Source organism: Mirounga angustirostris, unplaced genomic scaffold (genome assembly GCF_029215605.1).
Source record: "Mirounga angustirostris isolate CCGP_5_RB_7025 unplaced genomic scaffold, mMirAng1.0.hap1 SCAF_8, whole genome shotgun sequence".
NCBI classification, from domain to species: domain Eukaryota; kingdom Metazoa; phylum Chordata; class Mammalia; order Carnivora; family Phocidae; genus Mirounga; species Mirounga angustirostris.
In genome coordinates this window covers 135,310,268-135,334,499 of record NW_026991716.1, presented here as the reverse complement: position 1 = coordinate 135,334,499, position 24,232 = coordinate 135,310,268, and the positions used below count along the sequence as shown (strand labels likewise).

Sequence of the window (24,232 nt, the reverse complement as noted above, 5' to 3'; positions counted from 1 at the left end):
TCCTGTAGTGAACAAGGGCGCTGAAAAGTAGGGGTCACTTATGTGCTCCTGGACCACTTCCAGTAAGACATCATGATGCCTTGTCCCAAAGTGGTAGCAATAAAACTAGCGAGATCTACTTAGATTCTGAATACATTTCAGAGGTAAAATAAGTTTGAAAGAAAAAGATTCAAGGAAGACTTCCAAGTTTCTGACCAAAGTGTTATGGAGGATTTGCAATAGAGGGAAAATATGGAAGAGCGGATTTGTGGAAGAAGAAGTGAGAATCCTGAGTCTTGCTTTGGATATAGGGGGTTGCAGAAGCCTGTTAAGACATTCACTGGGAGATGCCAGGTAGGAGCTGGGCACATAGTTACAGAATGGAGGAGGGAGATCCAGGTTGCAGAAATATATTTGGAAGTTCTAGCCTCTAGATGACATTCAAAGTCATAAGGCTGAATGAGATCACACAGGTAAAGTGTGTAAAGACAAGAGAAATGGCTCCAACATTGAGACCAACCTCTGAAGGTCAGGGAGACAGAAAAACCAGCAAAGGAGAGCACAGAGTGGCCAGCAAGGCAAAAAGAAAGGCAGGAAAGAGTGGCGTCCCCGGAAACAAGCAAGAAAGGTGCCCCAAGAAGGAAGATACCATCACCTGCATCACAAGCGCCCAACAGGCGAAATACGGAAGCATGACAGCTGCCGATCGGACCGTATAACAGGACATTGGCAGCTTTGAAAAGAGCTATTTCAGCAGAGTGGTCAAAATAAAAGCCTGTCTGGAGCCAAGTCAAGGGATGACAGTAAATGATGATGGTGAATGAAGACAGAAATAGGCTGCTGTTGGTTAGGGTCAAGAAAGGTGGGTTTTAGGGGTGCCTGGGTGGCTCAGTCATTAAGCATCTGCCTTCGGCTCAGGTCATGATCCCAGGTCCTGGGATCAAGCCCCACATCGGGCTCCTTGCTCGGCGGGGAGCCTGCTTCTCCCTCTCCCACTCCCCCTGCTTGTGTTCCGTCTCTCGCTGTGTCTCTCTCTCTGTCAAATAAATAAATAAAATCTTTAAAAAAAGAAAAAAAGAAAGGTGGGTTTTGGGGCACCTGAGTGGCTCAGTCCATTAAGTATCTGCCTTCGGCTCAGGTCATGATCCCAGAGTCCTCAGACTGAGCCAAGCATCAGGCTCTCTGCTCAGCGGGGAGTCTGCTTCTCTCTCTCCCTCTGTTCCCCCACCCCCGCCGCTCATCTGCTCATGCTCTCTCCCTTGCTCACTCTCTTTCTCTCAAATAAATAAATAAAAGCTTAAAAAAAAAAAAAAGGTGGGATTTTTTTTGTCACTCTCATTAGAACTCCACCATGCACGGCATAGCATGTGCAGAGGATCGTGAAGTTTCAACCAGAGCATACCAGAAGGCACAGTGTATGTGCAGACACAAGTTGGTTGGTATGTTAAGTTCTCCCAATTGCTTGCATTTCTTTGATGAAATAGGAAACATCACCAGCTTAGAGTAAAGAGTGGAGAAGTGAGGACAAAGAGGAATGTGAAATAGCTCTAGGGCAGGTGGAAGTATGGGGCATGGGTCAGCTGAGGTCAGAGGTCAGGAACTTAAAAGAATAAGAGTCTTCGCTCCTTCCTTCCCTACCCCAGTCCTCTGGAGTAGACACGGAGATGGGTCTCATCAGGGTTGCTAGGTCGGTTTTTAAGATCAGGAGGGGACAGCACAACGTAATAAGGGTCTACACAGACGAGTAATAAGAGTCTACACAGACGAGTAATGAGAGTGATGGATGAGGAATTCTCGCTGTTTAAGGAGGAAAAGGATGACATGAGGGCTGTGAAAAACAGTAAAAATGAGAAAGGATCAGAGTGCCTGGGTGGCTCAGTCAGTTAAGCGTCTGCCTTCGGCTCAAGTCATGATCCTAGGGTCCTGGGATCAAGCCCCGCATCGGGCTCCCTGCTCCGAGAGGAATCTGCTTCTCCCTCTCCCCTCTGTTCATGCTCTCTCCCTCTCTCTCTCTCTCTCTCCCTCTCTCTCTCTGCTCTCTCTCTCAAATAAATAAATAAATAAGATCTTTTTAAAAAAATGAGAAAGGATCAACTGACTGTATGTCTCCCTAAGAATGGAGCCACCATTTTAGATTTTTTTGATCAGTAGAGACACATTCAGAATATCTAATCTGCTGTACTGCTGAAAAGGTAATTCCTTTTATTTTGTCATTGATGTAGCATCCCTCACACAGAATTTTAAAATATTATACACATTACATGTTAATTGTAGATAATTTAAAAGATACAAATAGGGTCCAAAAAAAAAAAAAAAGGCTGTAATGGCTTAGATAACATTCTTACTGATTCCTACTGGGTGTATGTGTATATTATTTACAAATTTACAGTATCTCCACACCTTGGGGTAACTTACCTTTTCTGTTAAACAACTCTGTGAACATGTTATTAAAAATGTTCTATATTGGGCGTCTGGGTGGCTCAGTCGGTTGAGCTTCTGCCTTCGGCTCAGGTAATGGCTCAGAGTCCTGGGATTGAGCCCCACATCAGGCTCCCTGCTCAGCGGGTAGCCGGCTTCTGCTTCTCCCTCTCCCTCTGCCCCTCCCCCCCTCATGTTCTCTTTCTCTCTCTTAAATAAATAAAATCATTTTTTAAAATGTTCTATATATTTTCATTTTATATAATTGCTATCATATGGTAATAAATCCCATGGATTCAAACCCTGCTCATGATTTCAAGTTGTTCATGCAATGTACCCGTATCCCTATTTGCATGCCGAGTTCACAATTATTACACAAAACCACACAAAAAGCTAATTATTTGTCGGAGCCTAGAACTCAACTCTATTTTGCATGTAAAAACAAACTACTCTTAAATTAACAAATTATTCTTAAAATAATTTTATTACACACTGAATTTTCCAGGAATAAAACTACTATGTATATCGAGGAAAGATTATACTTTGTTTTGTTCAGACTTTGACCAAGAGTAGTTCACCATCTTTTTTAAAAGATGAATCACCACTGACAACCCTGCTTAAGACATTGGAATTGCTAAGACAACACTCATTTTGTAGCTGCCAAGTTCAGTGATCCCACACGCACATGCAAGTGCCTATTTCACAAATCTTCCAGTATAATCATGCCTCAGCATTTAATTAATGATAGTTTATCCATAGACAGTTAGTGCATTATTATGACTTGTTTGAAATTTTGTGTAGGTAACGTATTATCTACAAATTTGGTGTAGATCACATATTAAATATGAATTTTATTTCCAAAGGATAAAGGAGGCCTTAGAAAAGTTTCATTATAAAATGGGAATGTATTGTCTGTATGTTATAAGCTATTCTATTACATGCTTGTTATCATTTTAAACTGTGTAAAGGATATCAAATAAAGAGCTAGAAACTATAAGAGGACCAGTTCTAGTCATGTGGCAGGCTAGATACTTGAAATGTATTTTAATTGATTTAAATATCTAAAATACTGGATAAAATGACCTTTTAAATGGATCACAGACTTGGCTTGAATGTGACTGAAACCAAAAATACACAGAAAGTAAACCAAGAACATAGAAAGTAAGAGCAATACAACAGAAGCTGACTTGCTATAGATGTTAACTTTCCATTGGATGACTGACAATACAGAGAAAAGGAAAAGTCCAGGGCCTGCCAAAAGGGAGTAAATATGAGACCATACATCTCAAATAAATTAGAGACTAAGAAGGGCTATACCCATCATCTGAGAACATGAAAATCCACTAAAGAGAACAGAGAAATACCTGTCTTGAACTTGATACTCAGAGGTAAGAAGAATTAAAAAACGGCTCCACTGAGAATTAGCAACCACAAGCTAACCTTCATCAGGGCTTCTGGTCAAAATTAACACTTAACGGTGTGGTCTGCAAAAACCTCAAGAAGATAATTCTATTTAAAGTGGTCCCAGAAGTCATCACCGCCTGAACCCACTGATCAATCTTGACATCACTACTGTGGAACAACAAAATATAATATGCTCACAGCATCACCTGTGAAGTGCTCACACCATGTCAGTCAGTAATGATGTGTCACAAACTGCCCAAAACTTAGTGGCCTAAACCTGCAAGCATGTATTAGGCTCCCAGATTTTGTCGTTAAGCAATCTGGACTGAGTACAAAGGAGGAGGCTTGTCTTCATCACAATGTCTCTACACACTCAGCTGGAAGACAGGCAGGCTTAGGGGCTTCCTCACCTCACAGAGAGGGTCACAGACCCCTCAAGTGAACAGAAACAATGCCCTATGTGTTGGGAACGTGATTTACAACAACCACAAACAAAATTGTTTATCTTATAGGATTAGAGGGACTAGATGAACAAATTAAGCCACATCAAGAGAAAAGAACCAAACCAAGCCATTTCACTGGACAGTTGACTTAGTTTTTCAACATGCCAAAGGCTCTAATGTGGATGGGGGAAGAAGAAACCGTTCCAGATAAAAAGACTTAAAAACCAAATCAATGTATTAGATTTCTTTGAATTCTGCTTGAAAAAAAACATACTATAAAGGCATTCTGAGGACAACTGGGGATATCTGAATATGCCTAGGCTAGTCAATGCAAGGAATTATGGTGGCATGTGAGTGCTCACTATATTATTTTGTTTATCAGCATATAAGAATTTTTTTATAATAAAACTACAAAATAAAATTCAAAATGTGGCTCCAGATGACTTGTGTCCAAAGGCAACTGCAAAAACATACAGTGATCTTTCTGAGGGAACAGAATATAAACCCAGACCTCAATAGAACTGTCTTCCAAAAAAAAAACAAAAAATGAAGGGAAATAAGAAAATTCTTAGAACTAAAAGAAAACAAAAATAATGCATATCAAAATTTGAGAGATTCAGCCAAAGCTGTACTTAAGAGGAAATTTTTTAGTTTTCATTCTGCTCCATCAGACAAACATGTTTCAAATAAGCTAAGCGTTCACTTGACTGAAAAAAAGAACAGCAAAATAAACACCAGTAAAATAGAAAGCAAGACTTAATCAAAGCAAGAACAGAATTTTTTAACTAAACTTTAAAAAAGAACATGTAATAGGACAATAACCAAAGTTACTCTGGAAAGGTGAACCACTGACATGATTAATCAAGAATAAAAAAAGGGGGAAACACTGTGAATTAAAATGCCAGGGGCGCCTGCATGGCTCAGTGGGCTAAGCGTCCGACTTTTGATTTTGACTCAGGTCATGATCTTGGGATCCTGAGATCAAGCCCCGCATAGGGAATCTGCACTCAATGGGGAGTCTGTTTGAGATTCTGTCTCTCCCTCTCTCTCCCTATGTCCCTCCCCACGCTCATGCTCTCTCACTCTCTCAAATAAATAAACAAAACCTTTAAAAATAAAATAAAATGCCTTAAACTCTGGACAGTACAGAAATCAATGATGACGTATATGAACAACTTCGTTAATAAATTTGAAAAACTGGATGAAATAAATTCCTAATATGTGGGAATATATATATATAAGTGTTGTGTGTGTATATATTTATATGCACATATACATTTATAAGTTATATACATAACTTATACATATTTATTACATATTTATAAAAGCAAAAGACTGACTCAAGAAAAAATTGTTAACTTGAAAACACCTATATTCACAAAGGAAATAAGATCAAAAGTCAAAAACACAGGAAATGGATAGAAGCTAAAAATCAAGGGCTACACATGCCTTACAGACACTTCGACCATTCAAAAAACAGATAATTCCAAACTTTAACATAAACTCTTCCAGTAGATTTAAAAAAGAGACTAGTCTCCAATTCATTTTACAAAACTCCATAATACAGACACCAAAACCTTACCAAGATAACTACAAGTCAATCTCATTCATGAACCCTGATTCAAGAAACCTAAAGAAATGTTAGCAAAACTGAATTCAGTGATGTATAAAAAGATACTGTATCATGTGGCTAGGTTTATTCCAGAAAGCATGTTTAACACTTTAAAACAAAAAGACACACATAATAAACCCCAACAACAGATTACAAGAGAAAAACAAAGTGGTGATACCAAGTTATTTAAAAAAAAACCACACACGTAAGACAAAATTTGGCATTCATTCATGATAAAATCCCTTAGCAAACTAGAAAAGGAGGGGACCTTCCCTGCCCAGTAGTGGGCAGCCACTAAATAAATAAACTTGTTTATATAGTATACAAACATTATACTTAATGATGAAATGCTGAAAGCCTTCTTTGAAGTCCCAGAGAATACAAGAATAGACAGCCCTGAGGCACCTGGGTGGCTCAGTCAGTTAAGTGTCTAGCTTTGGGTTCAGGTCATGATCTCAGGGTCCTGAGATCCAGCCCTGCATCGGGCTCCCTGCTCAGCAGGGAGTCTGCTTCTCCCTATCCTTCTGTGCGCGCTCTCTCTCTCTCTCAAATAAGTAAATAAAATCTTTAAAAAAAAATGGACAGCCCTTTCAAACAATGATTTGGAGAAGCTAATCTGTAAAAAGAGGAGTGGGGTGATCTTTTTAAAAAGCAACTTTAAAAAAAATTTGAGAAAACCTAAGAGAATCTATCAAGTGTTGGTAGAATTAACAAGAACTTAAAGGGTCTCTGGACCAAAAAAAAATTTTTTTAATATATAAAGTTCATTAGATTTGTATACACCAGTAACAATGAGAAAAATAAATGTTGAAAAGGATCCAATTTACAGTGGCAACAAAAATGTAAGGCATATAAGATTAATTCTAAAAAAACTACAATTCTTTCTGAAGAACATTCTAAAGGAAATTTAAAACCACCGAAACAATGGAGAATGGGGAGAGAAGTCCTTCAGGAAGATGAGGGGCGGCAGAATGGGGATGCAAGAAGAGAAGGAAAATTGGCCATGAGAACAAGCAGACCACAGCACAGAACCAGGGTAGAGAGTAGAGTTGGATGAGGTCATTCTTTGACAACAACAATGACCGAACACCTATCTCTTCTAACTACTTTGAGTGGCTGTTGCTCTTTATCCAGGATAATCTGGCCTCACTTCAACTGTCCTGTCTCATGATAAGACTTAAGACATCTAATTACCAAATGTCCCAGCTTCTGGAGAGCAGCCTATGCAGGACTGACCCCTGCTTCCCTAACCCTTCTTAGAATCTCCCAGCACGCACGCCAACCCCCCGGGGGCTCAGGAATATATGCATTCTCTGTGGCCGGTAACAACCCAAACTAAATAAGCCCAACTTGTATCATAAGCGTGTTCTTCATCTGTGGTCAGTGGGCTTCAACAAGGCAAAAACTGTTCAAATTAGTTGCTTATTTTTGTTTACTGTTTCTCTTTTATAATTATCATCTGTCTCACAGAAAATAGGAAGGGTAAATAATTAAAAAAAAAAAAAGACCCCATGATTATAACAACAAAAAAGAAAAAATTCTTAGGAAAAAGCGTGGTAAGAAATGAGTTTATTGATGTCCATAATAGCCAAAATAAACACAACAGCCAAGAAAACTCTGAAAAAGAAGAGTAGTGAAGATATACTAACCCTAAAAAATAATAAAGCAGTATAGTGTTGGGGCATTAATAGAAGGGTCGATGAAAAGAATAAAAACCCCAAAAGAAGAACCCAAAACACTATACCTAAGGGGATTCAGCAAATAATGAAAGAGGCATCTCCAATCCATTGGGGAAGGTAACTGTAATGGTTAATTCTATGTGTCAACTTGGAGAGTGTGTTTGGATGAAATGAACACTGAAATCAGTCACTTTGAGTAATGCGGGTAGGCCATCAGTTGAAGGCATGAATAGAGCAAAAAGACCAGCCTCTCCAACGAAGAGGGAATTCTCCAGCAGACTGCCTTCAGACTTCATCTCCACCATCAGCTCTCCTGAGTCTCCAGCCTGCCGCACTACACATTTGGGACCTGTCAGCATCCATAATTGTATATGCCAATCCCTTACATTACATCTCTTTATCCTAACAAAATACATACACACACACACACACACACACACAAATTCTGTTTCTCTGTAGAGCCCTAACACAACAGCCTATACAAGAGAAGGCACTTAACGACCTAGCAAAGAAACAATTAAGCTGGATTAGGGTAAGTGAAATGAAAAATGAATCCATGAAAATACTACAAAATAACATGGGAGAGTTCCTTTGTAAATTTTGGAATACGGAAGTCTCATACTCCCACTAAATAAAAATCCAGAGCTCTTAAAAGAAAAGATTGCTAATTCTGAGTACACAAAATTTTTTTTAAATTTAAAAAAGCCCCTCTGCATGACCAGATAGATAAATAAATCATAATTAATGTCAAAAGATAAATGACAAAATAGGGGAGGGTGGTTAGTAACTCACAGACAGAGATACAGTCTCCCTATATACATATATATATATAGTTTTATTAAATCAATTTTTAAAAGAGCAACAACTTAATAGAAAAATGCAGGATAAAAAGATATGAATTCACAATAAAAAGGAAAGGAAAAGCAAATGCTTTTAAGTATATAAGACATTCAACACAGAACAAGATAAACGCAAATTAAAATTACATTATCAGATTGACAAAAATCCAGAAGTTTAGCAAACCCTGCTACCAGTATATGTACAGGCAAACAGGGACTCTCACATATTGATGGTGTGAGTATAAATTGGTACAACCCCACCCCAAAGGAACAATCTGGTAGTATTTACCAAAACTAGAACTGCATCAGGAACTTGTCATACACATATGCTTGCAAATTTATGAAATGAGACATATACAAAGTTTATCGTGGCAGCACTGTTTGACTTGCAAATAATTAAAAATAGTCTAAATGACCATCAAAAGAGAACTGGTTAAATATCATCATGGTATGTCCATAAAATGAAAGGAAGCTATGAAAAAGAATGAAGGGCTGCTTTATGTCCTCCTTTGGCAAGATCTACAGAAACTATACTTCAGGGGGTGGGGGAGGAGGATGACGAAGAACAGAACAGTGTGTATGGTACAGTCACCATTTGTGTAAAAATAGAGTAAAAATTAAAATACGGCATCTTGCTTCTTTGTATAAAGATCCTCCAGAAAGCTGTACAATAAACTACTAAAGTGGTTGTCTGGCAAAGGGTGAGGTCGGTGGTGAAGCAGGGGGAGGACTGTGCTGGGAGATTTTTATTTGTATTCTTTCCCTTTTACTTTTTCATCTTCGAAACATATGAATGTATTGATGATTCAAAATAGAACACTTTAACAGATGTTAAAGACACAGAATGAGATATCTTAATGGAACCCTAAAATCACTTTTTGTATCAATCATATTAACAAAAGCCACAGATTATCATTTGCTGATTGATTCCCAAATATAAAAATCAATACACCATGCATGCTGTTTGGAAACAAAAGGAAAGGCTGCAGAAAAGAACGTTTCGTCTGTTAGGAACTACCAGCTCTACCAGCTCACTACATTATATATGGTTGAGCTTCTTTGGTTTTTCAATGTATGTGAATTCAGAATGACAAATTCTTATTATAATTCAGTTTGATTTTGAAAATATTCTGTTGGTTATTTTTACTTTGTTTTGGGATAGAGTTTGAGGGGATTACGGTTTGGGGAGGCAATAACCACATCTAAAATGCTAAATCTTATTTCCTAGACAAATTTTCCAAAGCTATCCGAACACCTAACTCCCTAAAAACCAAAGTTGTTCCTATCACACAAGACCCTCTGATTCAGCTACCCAACTGTCTCTGACTTCCACCTCGCCGTCCCGTAAGGACCGTAATGAAACTTAAAAAACACTTAGACGTTCTACAGGTAGGGAGCATGAAAACAAGAAAAACTTTCCAATGTAGTTTGAAGAATTTTTGTCTTCTTCAGAATACACAGAAATGACAGTATTTATGTCAGAGAGTCATGGTTATAGAGACAGTATTTCCTACCATATGATTTACTACATTCAAATCAAAGAATAATGGTACCAAAGCATAAAATAGACCTAAACGAAGCACATTAAAATAGTATTCATTAAAGTAAGATTTCACCTGTAGTATGCTTTAAATATTTAAATCTGAAGGATATTAAATAACTAATTGCCATGTGGTAGAAGTCATCAGTGAATGCTTCATAAAGGAAGTAAATTTGAGCTTGGTCTTGAAAGAAATGACAGGCCCTCGGAATCCTTAATCAAACGGGTTTTACAGTCAGAGATTCATTTTAGCACTAAAGTAAAATGACTAATGTAATCTCTCATTCAGTCCTTCTTAAATTTTGATGGCATGACAAAACATTCTGTCTACCCAGAAGTTCAATAAGGTTCGGAAAGCCCTTGAAAAAGCCTGCAACTCTATATATCATAAACCCAGATACCAGTCTCAGTTAAAAAAGAAATGATATTGGAAGGTTATTTAATTCTCCCACATCTTAATAAAAGACTAGACCAAATAACTCTGAAATAATATACATTCTTACCTCTATACATCCCTTTATATAATACCAGAATTTTTGACAACATATGCAAAAAACAAGATTCTACAGGATCTTCGATCTCAGCTGTTGTTTTAACATGTTTTGTTTAAAGTCATAAATTCTCGGGGTGCCTGGATGGCTCAGTCAAACACCTGCCTTCAGCTCAGGTCATGATCCCAGGGTCCTGGAATAGAGCCCTGCATCGGGCTCCCTGCTCGGCGGGGAGCCTGCTTCTCCCTCTCGCCCTCCTCCCTACTTGTGCTCTCTCTCTTTCAAATAAATAAGATCTTAAAAAAAAAATAAAGTCATAAACTCTCTTTAGAACTCTTGAATATGTGGGGCACCTGGGTGGCTCAGTCGTTAACCGTCTGCCTTCGGCTCAGGTCATGATCCCAGGGTCCTGGGGTCGAGCCCCGCATCGGGCTCCCTGCTTCTCCCTCTCCCACTCCCCCTGCTTGTGTTCCCTCTCGCTGTGTCTCTCTCTGTCAAATAAATAAATAAAATCTTTAAAAAAAAAAAAAAAGAACTCTTGAATATGTCATATGAGAAAAGACTCTAACGAACCCAAGAAAATACTTAAGAAATCAGCTGAATTAAAATTAAGCTTCATATATTTATATACCTTGCTTAGCATCAACAATCTCTTTAAGATGTGCAAGACATGCTTTAAAAACTGAATAACCAAGTCACTGTCTTCCCTCTCTTCACTACAGCATCCCATGAAAGATTAAGAAAGAAAAATATGAAATGTAGAGTTACATTCTGATGCTTATGACTAGAAGTGCTACGAAACATTTATCTGGATTCAGAATACAAGTCCTGAGCTCACAGCACCTTTTAAGATCACTCAGTGACAATCTCTAAAACAAGATGAGACTGAATCATTTTATCAAATGCATATGTACTATTTTTCTACAAATCACATAAGCTGAAATATATGGCCCAATAACATAAAAGAGTATTTAATGAGGCTAATTTAAACTACAAACTGCTTAATATTCTTAAAGTACATGATTCCCTTTAGTATTTTAATATATTGTAATTGAAGTGATTATCTGTCTATGAGCTAGTTTAAGAGGAATAACACTACCAAAGACAACACTGTTTTGATATAGTAGCACTTATCATTAAAATAAAAACAAAACAAAAAAGCTCAAGATAAAAATACCATGAAGGTGGCAATGAGCAAGATTAAATGATCAATAAAACCATTTTTCTGCATGAGTGTATTCTTCCCACTCCTCAATTTCAAACATCCATCCATAAGCAAACAGTTTAGATTAGGTTCAGTTTTACACTTTTCTCAAAACTACATTTTTTCCCACTGAGAAGAGAATTTTTTAAGCAGGACAGGAAGAGGACTCCGAGCCCAGTGTGGCAGACCTGGAGGACAGCTTGGGGGCCTGGGGGCCCGTGGGGCGCTCACCTGCTGCGGCTGGTACCTTTGCTGGGACTGGGACGGCAGGTACTGGGCCTGCGGAGGGAGGTGCGGAGGCTGCGGCTGCTGGTTGTAGTAAGGCTGCTGGCCCTGCTGACAGTAACTCACACCTTGCTGTCCATACTGAGGTGGCATCTGTCAACAAGTCAAGCAAAACAGGCGAGAAAGTCAAAATGGGCAAATTCAATGAAATCAAACTTGGTTTCGATTCAGCAACATGAAGCGGGCTCTTTGCTAAGCAACTGAATTCAATATTTTTACTCTTTTCTCCATTTACATAAATCGTCATACTGCCTTCTATTCATATATTATCAGTGTTGACTTTTTAAAAAATAAGATTTCATCAGATAATCAAATAGTGATAACCTCATTAAAATCCAGTGGGGGGGGGAATCTCCTAATACTGACATGAAAAAATAGACTCTGCTGAGTTGGTGAATCACTATATTGTTCACCTGAAGCTAATAAAACACTGTGTGTTAAGAAGAAAAAATACCCTCTGCTAAGAAAGTCGTTATGTTAATCCATTCTCCTGCAACGCTCAAAATTAAAATGAACTCCCACCATCCAAGCCCACTTACTAATATTCTGTAGGATGCTTATGGCCTGGCTACATGTATAGGGCATAGCTTTGTTTCAACTAAGGTCAAAAAGTCCCAACTCCATAGGAGCAGGCACTGTACCAGTTACATTAGCAATTCCATATACAGTTTTTGCGAAAAAGAAACTACATTGCTTTACAATCAGATACAACCCTTTTAGAAGATAGTACTATGTATATAACCCAAATATAACCAACAACATGAGTTCTTAAAGGAAAGATAATCATATCTAATATTAGAATAGTATTTTCCTACTTGATAAAACGGGTAATGGTGTAAAGCAAAGTGTGCCTGACTGCAAATGGCAGATAGAGACAAAAATGGCCTAAGTGAGCTGAGATTCTCCATCTGTAATTTACATGAACCTAAAAGTCCTTAAAAATATTTGCTCAAAGAAAAGTCCTTCCTCATGCAATAAATAAACCATGGATGATATTTTTAATTTTTTTTTCAAATGAAAAATCTTTTTTTTCTAATTGGGAGAGAGAGCAGCAGAGAAAAAGAAAAACAAGGTATCAGGATGGCAAAAAGCACTCCACAGAGGAGGATAGTGAAGTCACCCTGTTAATAATACAACATGGTCCACTTGAGAATCCCAAGAACTAGAGCCCCATAAGCCCACACAGTTAAGAATTCAGTGATCAGTTCCAGATACATATTTTAAAACGCAATGACTACAAAATACTGAACAAGGAAAAAGGAATGGTAAAAGGAGGAAAATATTAAACACTTCGCCTCTAAGACCAATTAGCACAATAATTCGTAATACATACAATGAAGTAAAAGGGGAAAATGCAAAAGCTAAAGTTCATTTTCTTTGTGACCCGATTTAGATTACTGTCAAGGCCTGTCAGCAATGATCACAAACATTTGGCCACAAGGGCTCACAAATGTCTCATCACACAGACCCTAAGTTAGTAGAACAGACAAGTTTGTATTGAAAACCATTTAACTGCACAGTTGAATTCTTTGCTTTTATTTATTTTACAGCTTGATATCTCATAATGAATGTATGTCCCTGCCATAAGCCAAGCCAAAGAATTTCCATAAAATACAACTCCACATGCTAGAGTATCGTATACTACCACAACACATATCCTTCCGTTCAGCACCCATATGTTGATTTGATATCTAATACTATATTTCACATAAGCATCTTTGCAGTTTGATTTGAAGCAGTTAGGATAACACTTTTGCCAGTGTTAAAATGACTGTAAAGCTCAATCAACACAGCCAGAAACTCCCCTATGAATTGCACTTTAATATGTTGACTTTCTGGTTTACAGAAACCTTTACACACAATATGAAAGTGTCGTTTGGAGAGGAGGTTCTATTTTCTAAGACAGACAACAACAGGGCATGTTGTACGCAGCAACTAACACTAGAGCAGCCCTGAACTTATCAGAATCTGTTACCACCTATTCCAGCTCTGAAAAGCTTGGGGACAAGTTGGGGTGCAGAGGAGGCATGGTAGGGTGGGTGGGAATGTAAGCAAATTTTCAACAGAACCACAGCACCAATCCACAGAGCACAGCAAACTTCAGAGGAGAAACCATCAAAAAACTTTTGCTTGGAGATTTTACTACTGTCTTCCACAATTAAAACCCATTTGCTCTCCTTTTAGATACACGGCCTAATTAATTTGGTACTCGCCTAATGGACACCTCACCCTCTGTGAGCCTGGGATGAGGTGATTTCTAACCCAGTACAATCGGGCCAGCAGTTAGAACTGGGTCCCAGTGCCAATCTACTGAATCTGGTCTGCTATCCTTCCGTGGAAGCCACACTGCAACAGAGATCACTAAATTGTTGAGCGAAAAGTCTCTGGGTTGGAAATGCACGAGATCTAAATCCAAGTCCTACTGTGGCTCACTTGTGTGAATGTGGTCAATCAGGTAACGATTTCCGTCTCACATCTCCATCTATAAAATAGGGCTACTTTCTCTATTAATTCATATTAGTATTATAACCAGCAATATAATAATCCTACCTGGAATGCTACACAGATGCTATTATTTATTAAAGAAGTTGTAGAGCTATCTCTAAAATATTAATTATTTCCTAAGTTTTATCTTTAAAAATCAATTTCTAAATATAATACCTCAGTTGTCTACAACTAGTCTAATTCTTTAATGATCAATATTGCTTTTGTTTTAATCAATTTAGATGCAGGGCTTTCACAGATCTATTATATGCTTTTCTGACATCTTAAACCAAACAGTCATTATGAAACATAAATCGACAGACTGAGCCATAATACACTGAGAGCCTCAGAGCCTCTGGTCGAAAGCCATGCACACAAGCCCCACAGGGTAACTCTGGTCTCCCTCTGCCGTCAGTCTTACCTGCCACCAAGGCACTCAGCCATGGCTCATCACTCTGACCTCCATCCTGAACAGAACCTGCTGAGGACTGAGAAACCCATGACAGTTAAAAACAGGAAGGCCCAGGGAAGGATGAGGGAAGCATGTGAGCTTTGACTGCCTCAAGTTTTGCAAAATCAATTTTGGTTACTACGAGTCTTCTTGTTTATGTCTTAGTTCTCAAACACACTCAGCTAAATAAGATTACCAGAATGCTGGATGCAAGGGAAATTTAACCAAGAGTTACTGAGCACCAGGAACCAAGTGAGGGGAGTTGGGGTCACAAAGCACTTCTAGCTCGGATAACACCCGCTCCCTGACCAGCCTAATGAGCACGGCCCCAGTTGTCTTTCTCAGGCCATTTCCAATTTTATGTTACCACAGGGGGGATGATAGGACTTAGTTAACGCCTTAATTATGTGTTGTGTTTACCGTCTGTCCTTATCACTGGACTCTAAACTCCCACATTCCTGGAATGCCTCCTGGAAGAGGGACTGCCAGTGACTAAATGTTTGTTGAATGAATGGATGCTGTTCAGTGGATTACTAAATCAAGTGATTATTATATAAAAAATTAAACGAGTGAAGGAACACCCCATAAAAATGGAAACACTTGCACTACACAACTCTTTGAAACACATATGTCCAGCTTCATCCAACAGCCAAAACACTGAACTTCATGCTCCCAGGCGCACAGCACTCTCAGCTATTAACTGCCAACCCTCTAACCCAGCGAATGTTCTGGACCTTTATCATGGTTTGAATAAAAAGATCACTACACTAAACTAAATGGAAATCTCCAGAAAATGCTTGAGATCAGAGCTTTTCTGTTATCTAAAAACAAGAAAAACAAGAATTTATTTCACTCATTTCTAAATAAAGAAGATCTTAGAGTGGAGCATGAGCACACATAATAACAAAAAATTTATTCCAATTTTCCAAGAAATATGAATGCTTTCATATGTTATTGGAGAGATAAAGTATAGCAAAAAATGATTCATTTAAGTATTAATTTTAGGAAATCACTCTGATAAAAAAAAAAGTGAGTATTAACTTTCATATCCCTGTATCATTTTAAATATGCAGAAATTCCGGGCCCATTTCTCAATTTACCCTACCCTGAACTCTTTGCTCATACTTCAAAATTAAAGAAATAATCAATGTTTGTCTTCTCTCCCGTTTTCTTCCTAAAGAAGTTTTAGAAAACCATTTCCTCACCAAGGTGCACTGACCCTCTGACCCAGCAATTCCCCTTGTAAATATATACCCATGAAACACTCACATGTGTCTGAAGAAGGATATTCGATGCAATGCTATTTACAAAAGCCAGAAAGAGGACACAATCTAACACAGAACGTAAACGGAAAAAAAGAGGTTTTGCTATGGCCATACAATGGAATTCTATACCGCAGTTTAAAAAAAAAAAAAAAAGGTAGTAAAGCCTACCTAGCAAAATGGTTCAAATCCAAATAATATAATGCTGAATTTTATTTTAGGATTTTATTTATTTATTTGACAGAGACAGAGATAGCGAGAGCAGGAACACAAGCAGTGGGAGTGGGAGAGGGAGAAGCAGGCTTCCTGCTGAGCAGGGAGGCCGATGTAGGACTCAATCCCAGGACCCTGGGATCATGACCTGAGCCGAAGGCAGATGCTTAATGACTGAGCCACCCAGGCGCCCATAATGCTGAATTTTAAAAAGCAAGAAAAGAATGCAGCATAATACCATTTGTATACATTTTTAATACACAAAATACTATATATTGTTTATGGATACATACATATAGTAAAAGTACAAAAGCATGCAATGGAAAGGTAATACATGACATTCTCTGGAGAAGGGAGAGGATAAAAGATGGGGTGGGGCTTCAGTCTTGCCTTTTTTCCCTTTATAAAAAGAAGGAGATAATGAAGCAGATGTGGCAAAACGGTAACACCTAACAATCTTGGTGTAGTTACACAAGTGTGTTATATTTGTTTCTGTGCTTTTTTGTATCCCGAAATTATTTCATAATTTAAAATTCTGAATACAGATGTCACCTCTACCCTATCCCACATCCCCCCTGCCCCAAAAGCAGAGGCATGGAAGCTGCTCCAGCAGGCACACAAGGCAAGAGACAGGCCCCAGGGGAGGGTATGGAGAGGAAGATGCCTTGTTGTGCTGCTTTATTTAAAGAGGCCCAGCTAGAAGTTTGCTCCAGAGACCCATCCCTGATTACGATGCCAGGTGCCCTCATCTGTTCTAGGCCTTTACCTGGGGCAAGATTATGCCAAAGACTTCATTACGGTCTTCTATGCTTCCTGCAGATTGGTAAATCTCTGACAGGAAGGATTTTATGCCAAAATTTCCTGGTGGCCAACTAATCTGGCAAGTTAATTCACAGAAATAAATTCTATAATCAAAAAAGTTTGAGAAATAAACATAAAAATAAAACATAACATACTAACATATTAAAGAATTTGTTAAAATCCTTAAGAAACCCATCCACCTTCAAATGTGGGATTTCTCAAATTTATGACTACAAACATACCACCACACCCATTGGAACATGAATTCTATAGAAAATGGGGCCTTATAATGGTGATGAGCATTAAGGAGGCACTGGATATAATGAGCACTGGGTGTTATATGCAACTGATAAATCCCTAAATTCTACCTCTGAAACTAATTTTTAAAAAGGGGGTGGTGGGGGCTGGCAGTTTAGCTCATCATTGTACTCAGAAGGCCTGACCTGTAGTAACAGCTCAATGAATATCTGTTGACTAAACCTCCTGAATTAAGTATATAAATCACATACTATAAATCATACACCACTGATGTATAAATGTAAGAGCTTTCTGCTCTGAGCTACACAATGGTCCAATCCAATGTTCTATCTCCACAACAGCTCACAACCACATTAGGAACAGATATTACAATCCTCCTTGATATGAGCTAGGAAGTTACGGTCCTAAAATACACCTTGGCTTCTATTATGATCTGTCACCTCTGGATTATCTGAATATATTTACATTATCAGTTTTGTCCTTCCTTTTAGAGGGAAATATTTAAGATCAAAAGAAATACTTTACATCATCCTGAATTTATCAAAGACATTTTAATACAGGGAAATCATTTTACCTAGTCATCCATCATGGACACTTGGGTTGTTTCTACTTTTTGGTTATTGTAGACAATACTGCTATGAAAATGGACATATGAACATCTGTTCAAGTCTTTCAATAAACACCCAGTAGTGGAACTGCTGGATCATCTGGTGGTTCTGTTTAATTCTCTGAGGAACCGCCATACTGTTTTTCACAGTGGCTGGACCACTTTATATTCCCACCAGTAGTGCACAAGGGTTCCAATCTCTTCACATCCTTGACAACACCTGCTGTTTTCTGTTTGTTTTTTTCTAATAGCCATCCTAATGGATGTGAAGTGGTATCATACTCATTGTGGGTTTGATTTTCATTCCCCTAATGATTAGTGATATTGAGCATCTTTTGCATGCTTATTGGCCATTTGTTTATCTTATTTGGAAAAATGTATTCAAGTCCTTTGCCCATTTTTTAATTGGGTTGTTTTTTGTTGTTGAATTGTAGGAGTGCATTACATATTCTGGGTATTAATCCTTTATGTGTTATATGATTTACAAATATTTTCTCCTATTCTGTTGGTTGCCTTTTCATTCTCTTGATAGTGTTCTTTAATGCACAAAGTTTTGAATTTTGATGTAGCCCAATTTATCTTTTCCTTCATTGCCTATGCATTTGGTTTCACATCTAAGAAATCACTGCCAAATCTAATGTCATGAAGTCTTCCCCTATGTTTTCTAAGAGTTTTATTTTTTATATACATATATGTATATGTATATTTTTTTAAGTAATCTCTATGCCCATCGTGGAGCTCGAACTCACAACCCCGAAATCAAGAGTCGCACACTCCACTGACTGAGCCAGCCAGGTACCATTCTTCTAAGAGTTTTATAGCTTTAGCTCTTATGTTTATATCTGTAATCCATTTTGAGTTAATTTTTTGTATACAGGATAAGCTAAGGGTCTAACTGCATTCTTTAGAAAGACCTATTGTTCTTTATATAATTTTCACATCACTTTCAGATTCTTTTGTTCTAAGAAGTACAGTTTGGTTTGGTATCTACAGTTCCCTCCAGACCTAAAGTGTGTACACATTCAACTCACAGTATTTTCTGTTTATACGAAATTCAAAATCACACAAACCTAATTTATGGTAATAGAAATATCACAACACTGGTTGTGGGATATAATGAATGGCTAAAAAGAGACATGAAGGAACTTTCTGGGAGTGATGAAAATATTCTGTATCTTAATTGGGGTGGTAGTTTCATGGATGTACGTATGTGTCAAAACTCATCTAATGGTACACTTAAGATCTGAGCATTTTACTGTATGTAAGTTATACCTTTAAAAACTACTAGCAGAATATCTATATATACTAAATAACTAAAGTAGCTAAACTTTTAACTTCACGTTTTATAACATATTTATGTTAAACCATCACTGCCTTATTTATGACTACATGTAAATTCCCTACTTGATAATGACTGTTCCCAGGTTCTTAACAGGGAGTTTTCGTATTTTCTACTTTACATAATCCAAAATAGTACACAATATATTGAAATAATCACGGTGGTATATAAATTCAAATATTTGACGAGAGTCACAGTATGTACAGAAACAATATCTCTGCAATCCAGAATTCTATTTTTAAGATTATATCTTAAGGAAAAATGTGAAACAAGTATGCAAAGATATGTATAGCAAGGAATTCACTGCACCCCCGTGAAAGCATCCCCACTTAAAAATATGGAAACTGCCTAAATGTCCATCAACAGAGATTGGTTTCGGGGGGGGGATTCAATATCAGCTTATTAATGAATCTCATTGTAGATAATATGTACTTAATAGCAAGAAGCATTATTAAGGTGTACCTTAAGGGGTAGAAGATTACAAAACAATATATGTAGTAAAATGCTATTTCTTAATATGAAAATCTGTGTATGTGTGGTTATCTGAACAAAGAATTAATAGCCTAAAGGAATAAACACCAAAATGTTATCTATCATTTCTTAAACCAAATCAGTGTTTCTCACGAATTTAGAACAAAATGCAATTTATTTTGGATTATTTATTGTGGTCTATTTAAGAGTTATCAAAAAAGTGTGTTATAACAATTTACCTTTAACAGCAGAAAGTTCCTTAATTTTTGTTTGTTTTTCATCATAGGCTTGAACCCCTCCAGATAAATTCCACAAAATGGGAAGGGAAAAAGCGTAAGAAAAATCCTAAGTTCACAACAGTTAGATTTTAGTCATTACTGTGGCAAATTCTGCTGGCTTCCAATTTCACAGAAAGATCAAACACTGTTTTTCATGCATAAGAGTCAGACTGAAAATTCCCCACAGCAAGGAATTCAGATGCTAAGCCGATGTGTGATTGAACCAAGCGCATGAGGAAATTTTAGTATGTCAACATGTCCAGTCAGAAATAATGTGCTAGAAGGTAATAAATAAAGTTTACAAGGTCAAGATCCTACAACTGCCATAATCTACAATCCCTTAAGCTAAGTTCCCAATTGAGACTTCTAAACAATTTAGGTCCCTTTTTTTTTTTTTCTCACTTTCTTATTTTAAAAAGAAAAATAAATTCTGCCCTTAGGCTTGTCTAAGAAAGAAACCAAAACAACAAACCTCCACAATTTCCTGAAATTACTCCTTCATGCTTGAAAAACAAGAAACTATCAACAAATGTATATTGGGTGCTTACTGTATGCACGGTACACTCAAGCTAAGTTCCTTCAAATTCTGTCCAGCTTCCCTTGAGTAAGAGAAAAAAGTCTACCCAGAGTTGAAGAAGGAGTTGGCAAAGCATTCAAGGGCCAAGCAGTGTCTTAAACACCAGAACAGGCTTGATGACCCAACCACACAAACAAGCCAGTTACACAGTTCACGTTGCTATGGAGCGCACTTCCGTTTGGTCTATGTCCTTATTCCTAACAGATAACTTCCGGGCCACAAACACTGCTGTTTTATGGCCTGAAAACTAACCAACATAATCTAGGCTAATTTAACCCTCTCCTTTAGCTTAGAAGTTTTTAAAATTCTTATCAAAAAATAAATTTTTTTTTACAAACTTATTATGTAAAATTTTAAACATATACAGGAATAGAGAGAACAGGATTAAAACCCATAGTTGAAGTAATTATCAACTTAAGGCCAATGTGGTTTCATCTACAGCCCCACCCACTGTCCCCATCCCAGCTTCTATCCCATCATATCATCTCACTGGAAGATCATGGTACCCTGCACCTCCTCAGTCTCATCTGGGGCCTCAAAATAAATCACACGCAGGGGACCCAACCCAGATGTCTTGCCTGGAGCCAAACCCAACGGAGTCCACTCAAAATCAGTCCAACCAACCCAAAGACCCATGCGTAGAAATATAAATACTTGTTGTAAACTACTGAGACTTTCAAGTTGATTGATTTGTAGCATTATTTGGCAATAGTTACCTGAAACTTAGAAACAAATATTAACAGATTTCTTTGGATGAATAGAATATCGTGGATTTTTCACTTTTTGTGTTTTCCACATTTTCTTTTTTCTTGTATTTTAATTCCAGTGTAGTTAGCACAGTGTTATATTAGTTCTAGGTGTACAGTATAGTGAATCAACAATTCTACACATGACTCAGTGCTCATCATGATAAGTGTCCTCTTAATCCCCATCACCTATTTCCTCCATCCCCCTACCTACCTCCCTTCTGGTAACCATCAGTTTGTTCTCTAGAGTTAAGAGAATAAATTTCTTTGTGATTCGTGAAATAAAGCTCAGAAGTTCTCATTTGTCAACAGAATGTAAGTCTTTCCTCATGACACATGTGTTTAGTAAAACTCCCTTGACAGGTGTACATACGATATAAGATCATAAACATAAACACAGTGAAAATAACATACATACAATCTCTCTTGGACTTCTTTACAATTATTAATTGCCTACAAAATTTCACTGCTTACTCGTAAGTCCAACTGCTCTATATTTAGCAAATCACAGCTTAAGCGAATACTAGGTCAGACAATGTTCTGCAGAGTGAATATTCTATATGGCTGTGGGAACTAAATGGTAGTGCCTCTCGTGACCTCAATTTCCAAAAGTCAGGGATATGTCCTGAACAGCCTTTATTTCCTCTTTATAATCATTATCACTCTATTATCCATGAATTTATTTATACCCTTCTTAAATTAATTTATATTTCTAGTCCATGCTACCTCTTGAGGGTAACCAGTTCTGGAACATTATTATCCATTTCATAAAGTGGTACATCCTTTAATTTTCATAAAATTAACTCCAAGCTTCAAGGAGTGCCCCCTAATGCCAGCACACAGAATTTGAGTCACAAATGTATGTACTGTCTACCCCACTCTGCCCCTTGATTAATTTCACTGGCTTATCCAAATGCTTGCGCTCTGCCAGTCTTCACTGTGGAGGAGCAGCTAAAATAGCATGAATGCTTCCTAAGGCACAGCAAGGATGGCCGCACGCAAGACTAAGATGACTTTTCTAGGTACTTTTTCAAAAAGCCGCTAGTATACATTTTGTATTCTCTCCTCTACCTCCTAACTACAGCTGTTTTCACCTTTCCTCCCAGGTCAGCCAATTAGAGGAGATTTTGTTTAAGTATTCATAAAATGCAGGCATTCACTGGCAATAAAATGCTTCCTCTCTCATTTACAACCAGTGTTGAACTAAAGTCTTACTGTACACAAAATTAACACACAAGTGTATAATTGTAGTTTTATGCTCAAGTGCCCTAATTATGCACTTTAAAACACTTTCTTCCCAAGGATCCATCGAGGGCATTCGATATCACAGATCTATAAAGGCTACAGTACGCTTTATGATAAAACAGAAGCATAACAGGAAAAAATTTGCAGCTTCGGAGAAAAAGTCTGTGTGCAATGCACAAGATGATAAATCTCATTCCAAAAATTTTGGCCAAAAAACATAGCATATTTCCAATGTATATAAATTTGGTACTGGGGGACAGAAGGGGAGTGTGTGCCTAGGAGCAAGAGACTTAATTCACACTGCTTATTCTTGAAGAAAACAGAAGCAACATACAAAAACAAGTGGTCTAAAATCTTTCATAAACTATCACAGGGGAGAAAAATACATCTAGGAGCCTACATGCCTTATTTATATAATAACATAAGCAAGGAAAAAAATTAACAGTAAAAAGACCATGCTCATTTCTAACACGGAAGCTCTGACATCTAGATTACCAGCATTTACATTTAAAACAAAATAAAAAATAAGTACTTTCCATACAAAACATACGCAATTTTAAATTAGAGAATCGTAATTATGGAAATACACTGACGTGACGTGCACAAAGCTCTACTTCTACGGAGGTCACAGTGGATACAGAAAGCAATGAAGGGCTCTGAAGGCAATCTATAGTAATAAATAGGTCAATTCTGCTCACAGAAGCAGCATCTTCCTAGAAAAAGCTACTTGAAAAAAAGGAAAGGAAATAAGAAAAAGGTCTGTGCTGCCTCACAGGGGCGCAGCCATCGCCATCCAAGAGAGCGCGTCCCCAAGAAACAGGCACGCTGTGTCATTTGCTTAGGGATGAATTCATCTCACTGGAAAGCGATCTGGAGTTTCCACCTCTCCTGTTATATTACTGCCCAAACTGCAACAGGTAGTTTGGGATCAGTGAATATAATCTTTGAGTTGTTTCAGTTAAAAAAAAAAAAAACACACACAACACACACACACACACACACGCAAGGGGCACCTAAGTGACTCAGTCGGTGAAGCAGCCAACTCTTGATTTCGGCTCAAGTCATGATCTCAGGGTCATGGGATGGAACCCCAGGAAGGGCTCCATGCTCAGCGGGGAGTCGGCTTGAGAGTCTCTCCTTCGGCCGCTCCCTCTACACGTATACTCGCTCTCTCAAATAAACAAACAAATAAACAAAATTAAAAAAAAAATACAAGAAGATTGCAAGATCAAAAGTCACAACAGTACAACAGTACCCCACACACATGTTACGACAGCTGGGGTTTCTCGTAAGACTTTAAAATAAGTGTCAGGCTACAGGGCGTTCATGTTTCTAAAACCCGCCCACCTGCGCCACCCATACACGTGAGGATACCATTTACTGCAGGTAAAATGGGACACATCCAGCAAGGACAACTGATGGGAACCGAAGAAGGAGCTGCTTGCCCAGCTGCCCTTCTGGCCAGAGATTTCTATTTTTATAAAGCACAAAAAGAGGAGCCAAGAGCTTTACCACTTTCCTATATAAACCCAGCTGCCAAATGGATGTGCCAAAGGGGAATTTCAGAGAATTTTAAAGAGATAACCTTTGCTGAGGCTGCAATGTC

General features: G+C 37.9%; 1 protein-coding gene across 10 annotated transcripts in view; it reads right to left on the bottom strand.

Moving 5' to 3' along the window:
* The window catches only part of ARID1B (AT-rich interaction domain 1B), a 439,835-nt gene that overhangs the window by 300,534 nt on the left and 115,069 nt on the right, over positions 1-24,232 (bottom strand). For all 10 annotated transcript variants that reach the window (XM_045865795.3, XM_045865798.3, XM_064598272.1 and 7 more), the window contains exon 3: positions 11,841-11,987. In XM_045865795.3, coding sequence (XP_045721751.2) covers positions 11,841-11,987 — 147 coding nt within the window. The remainder of the gene's footprint in view (positions 1-11,840; positions 11,988-24,232) is intronic.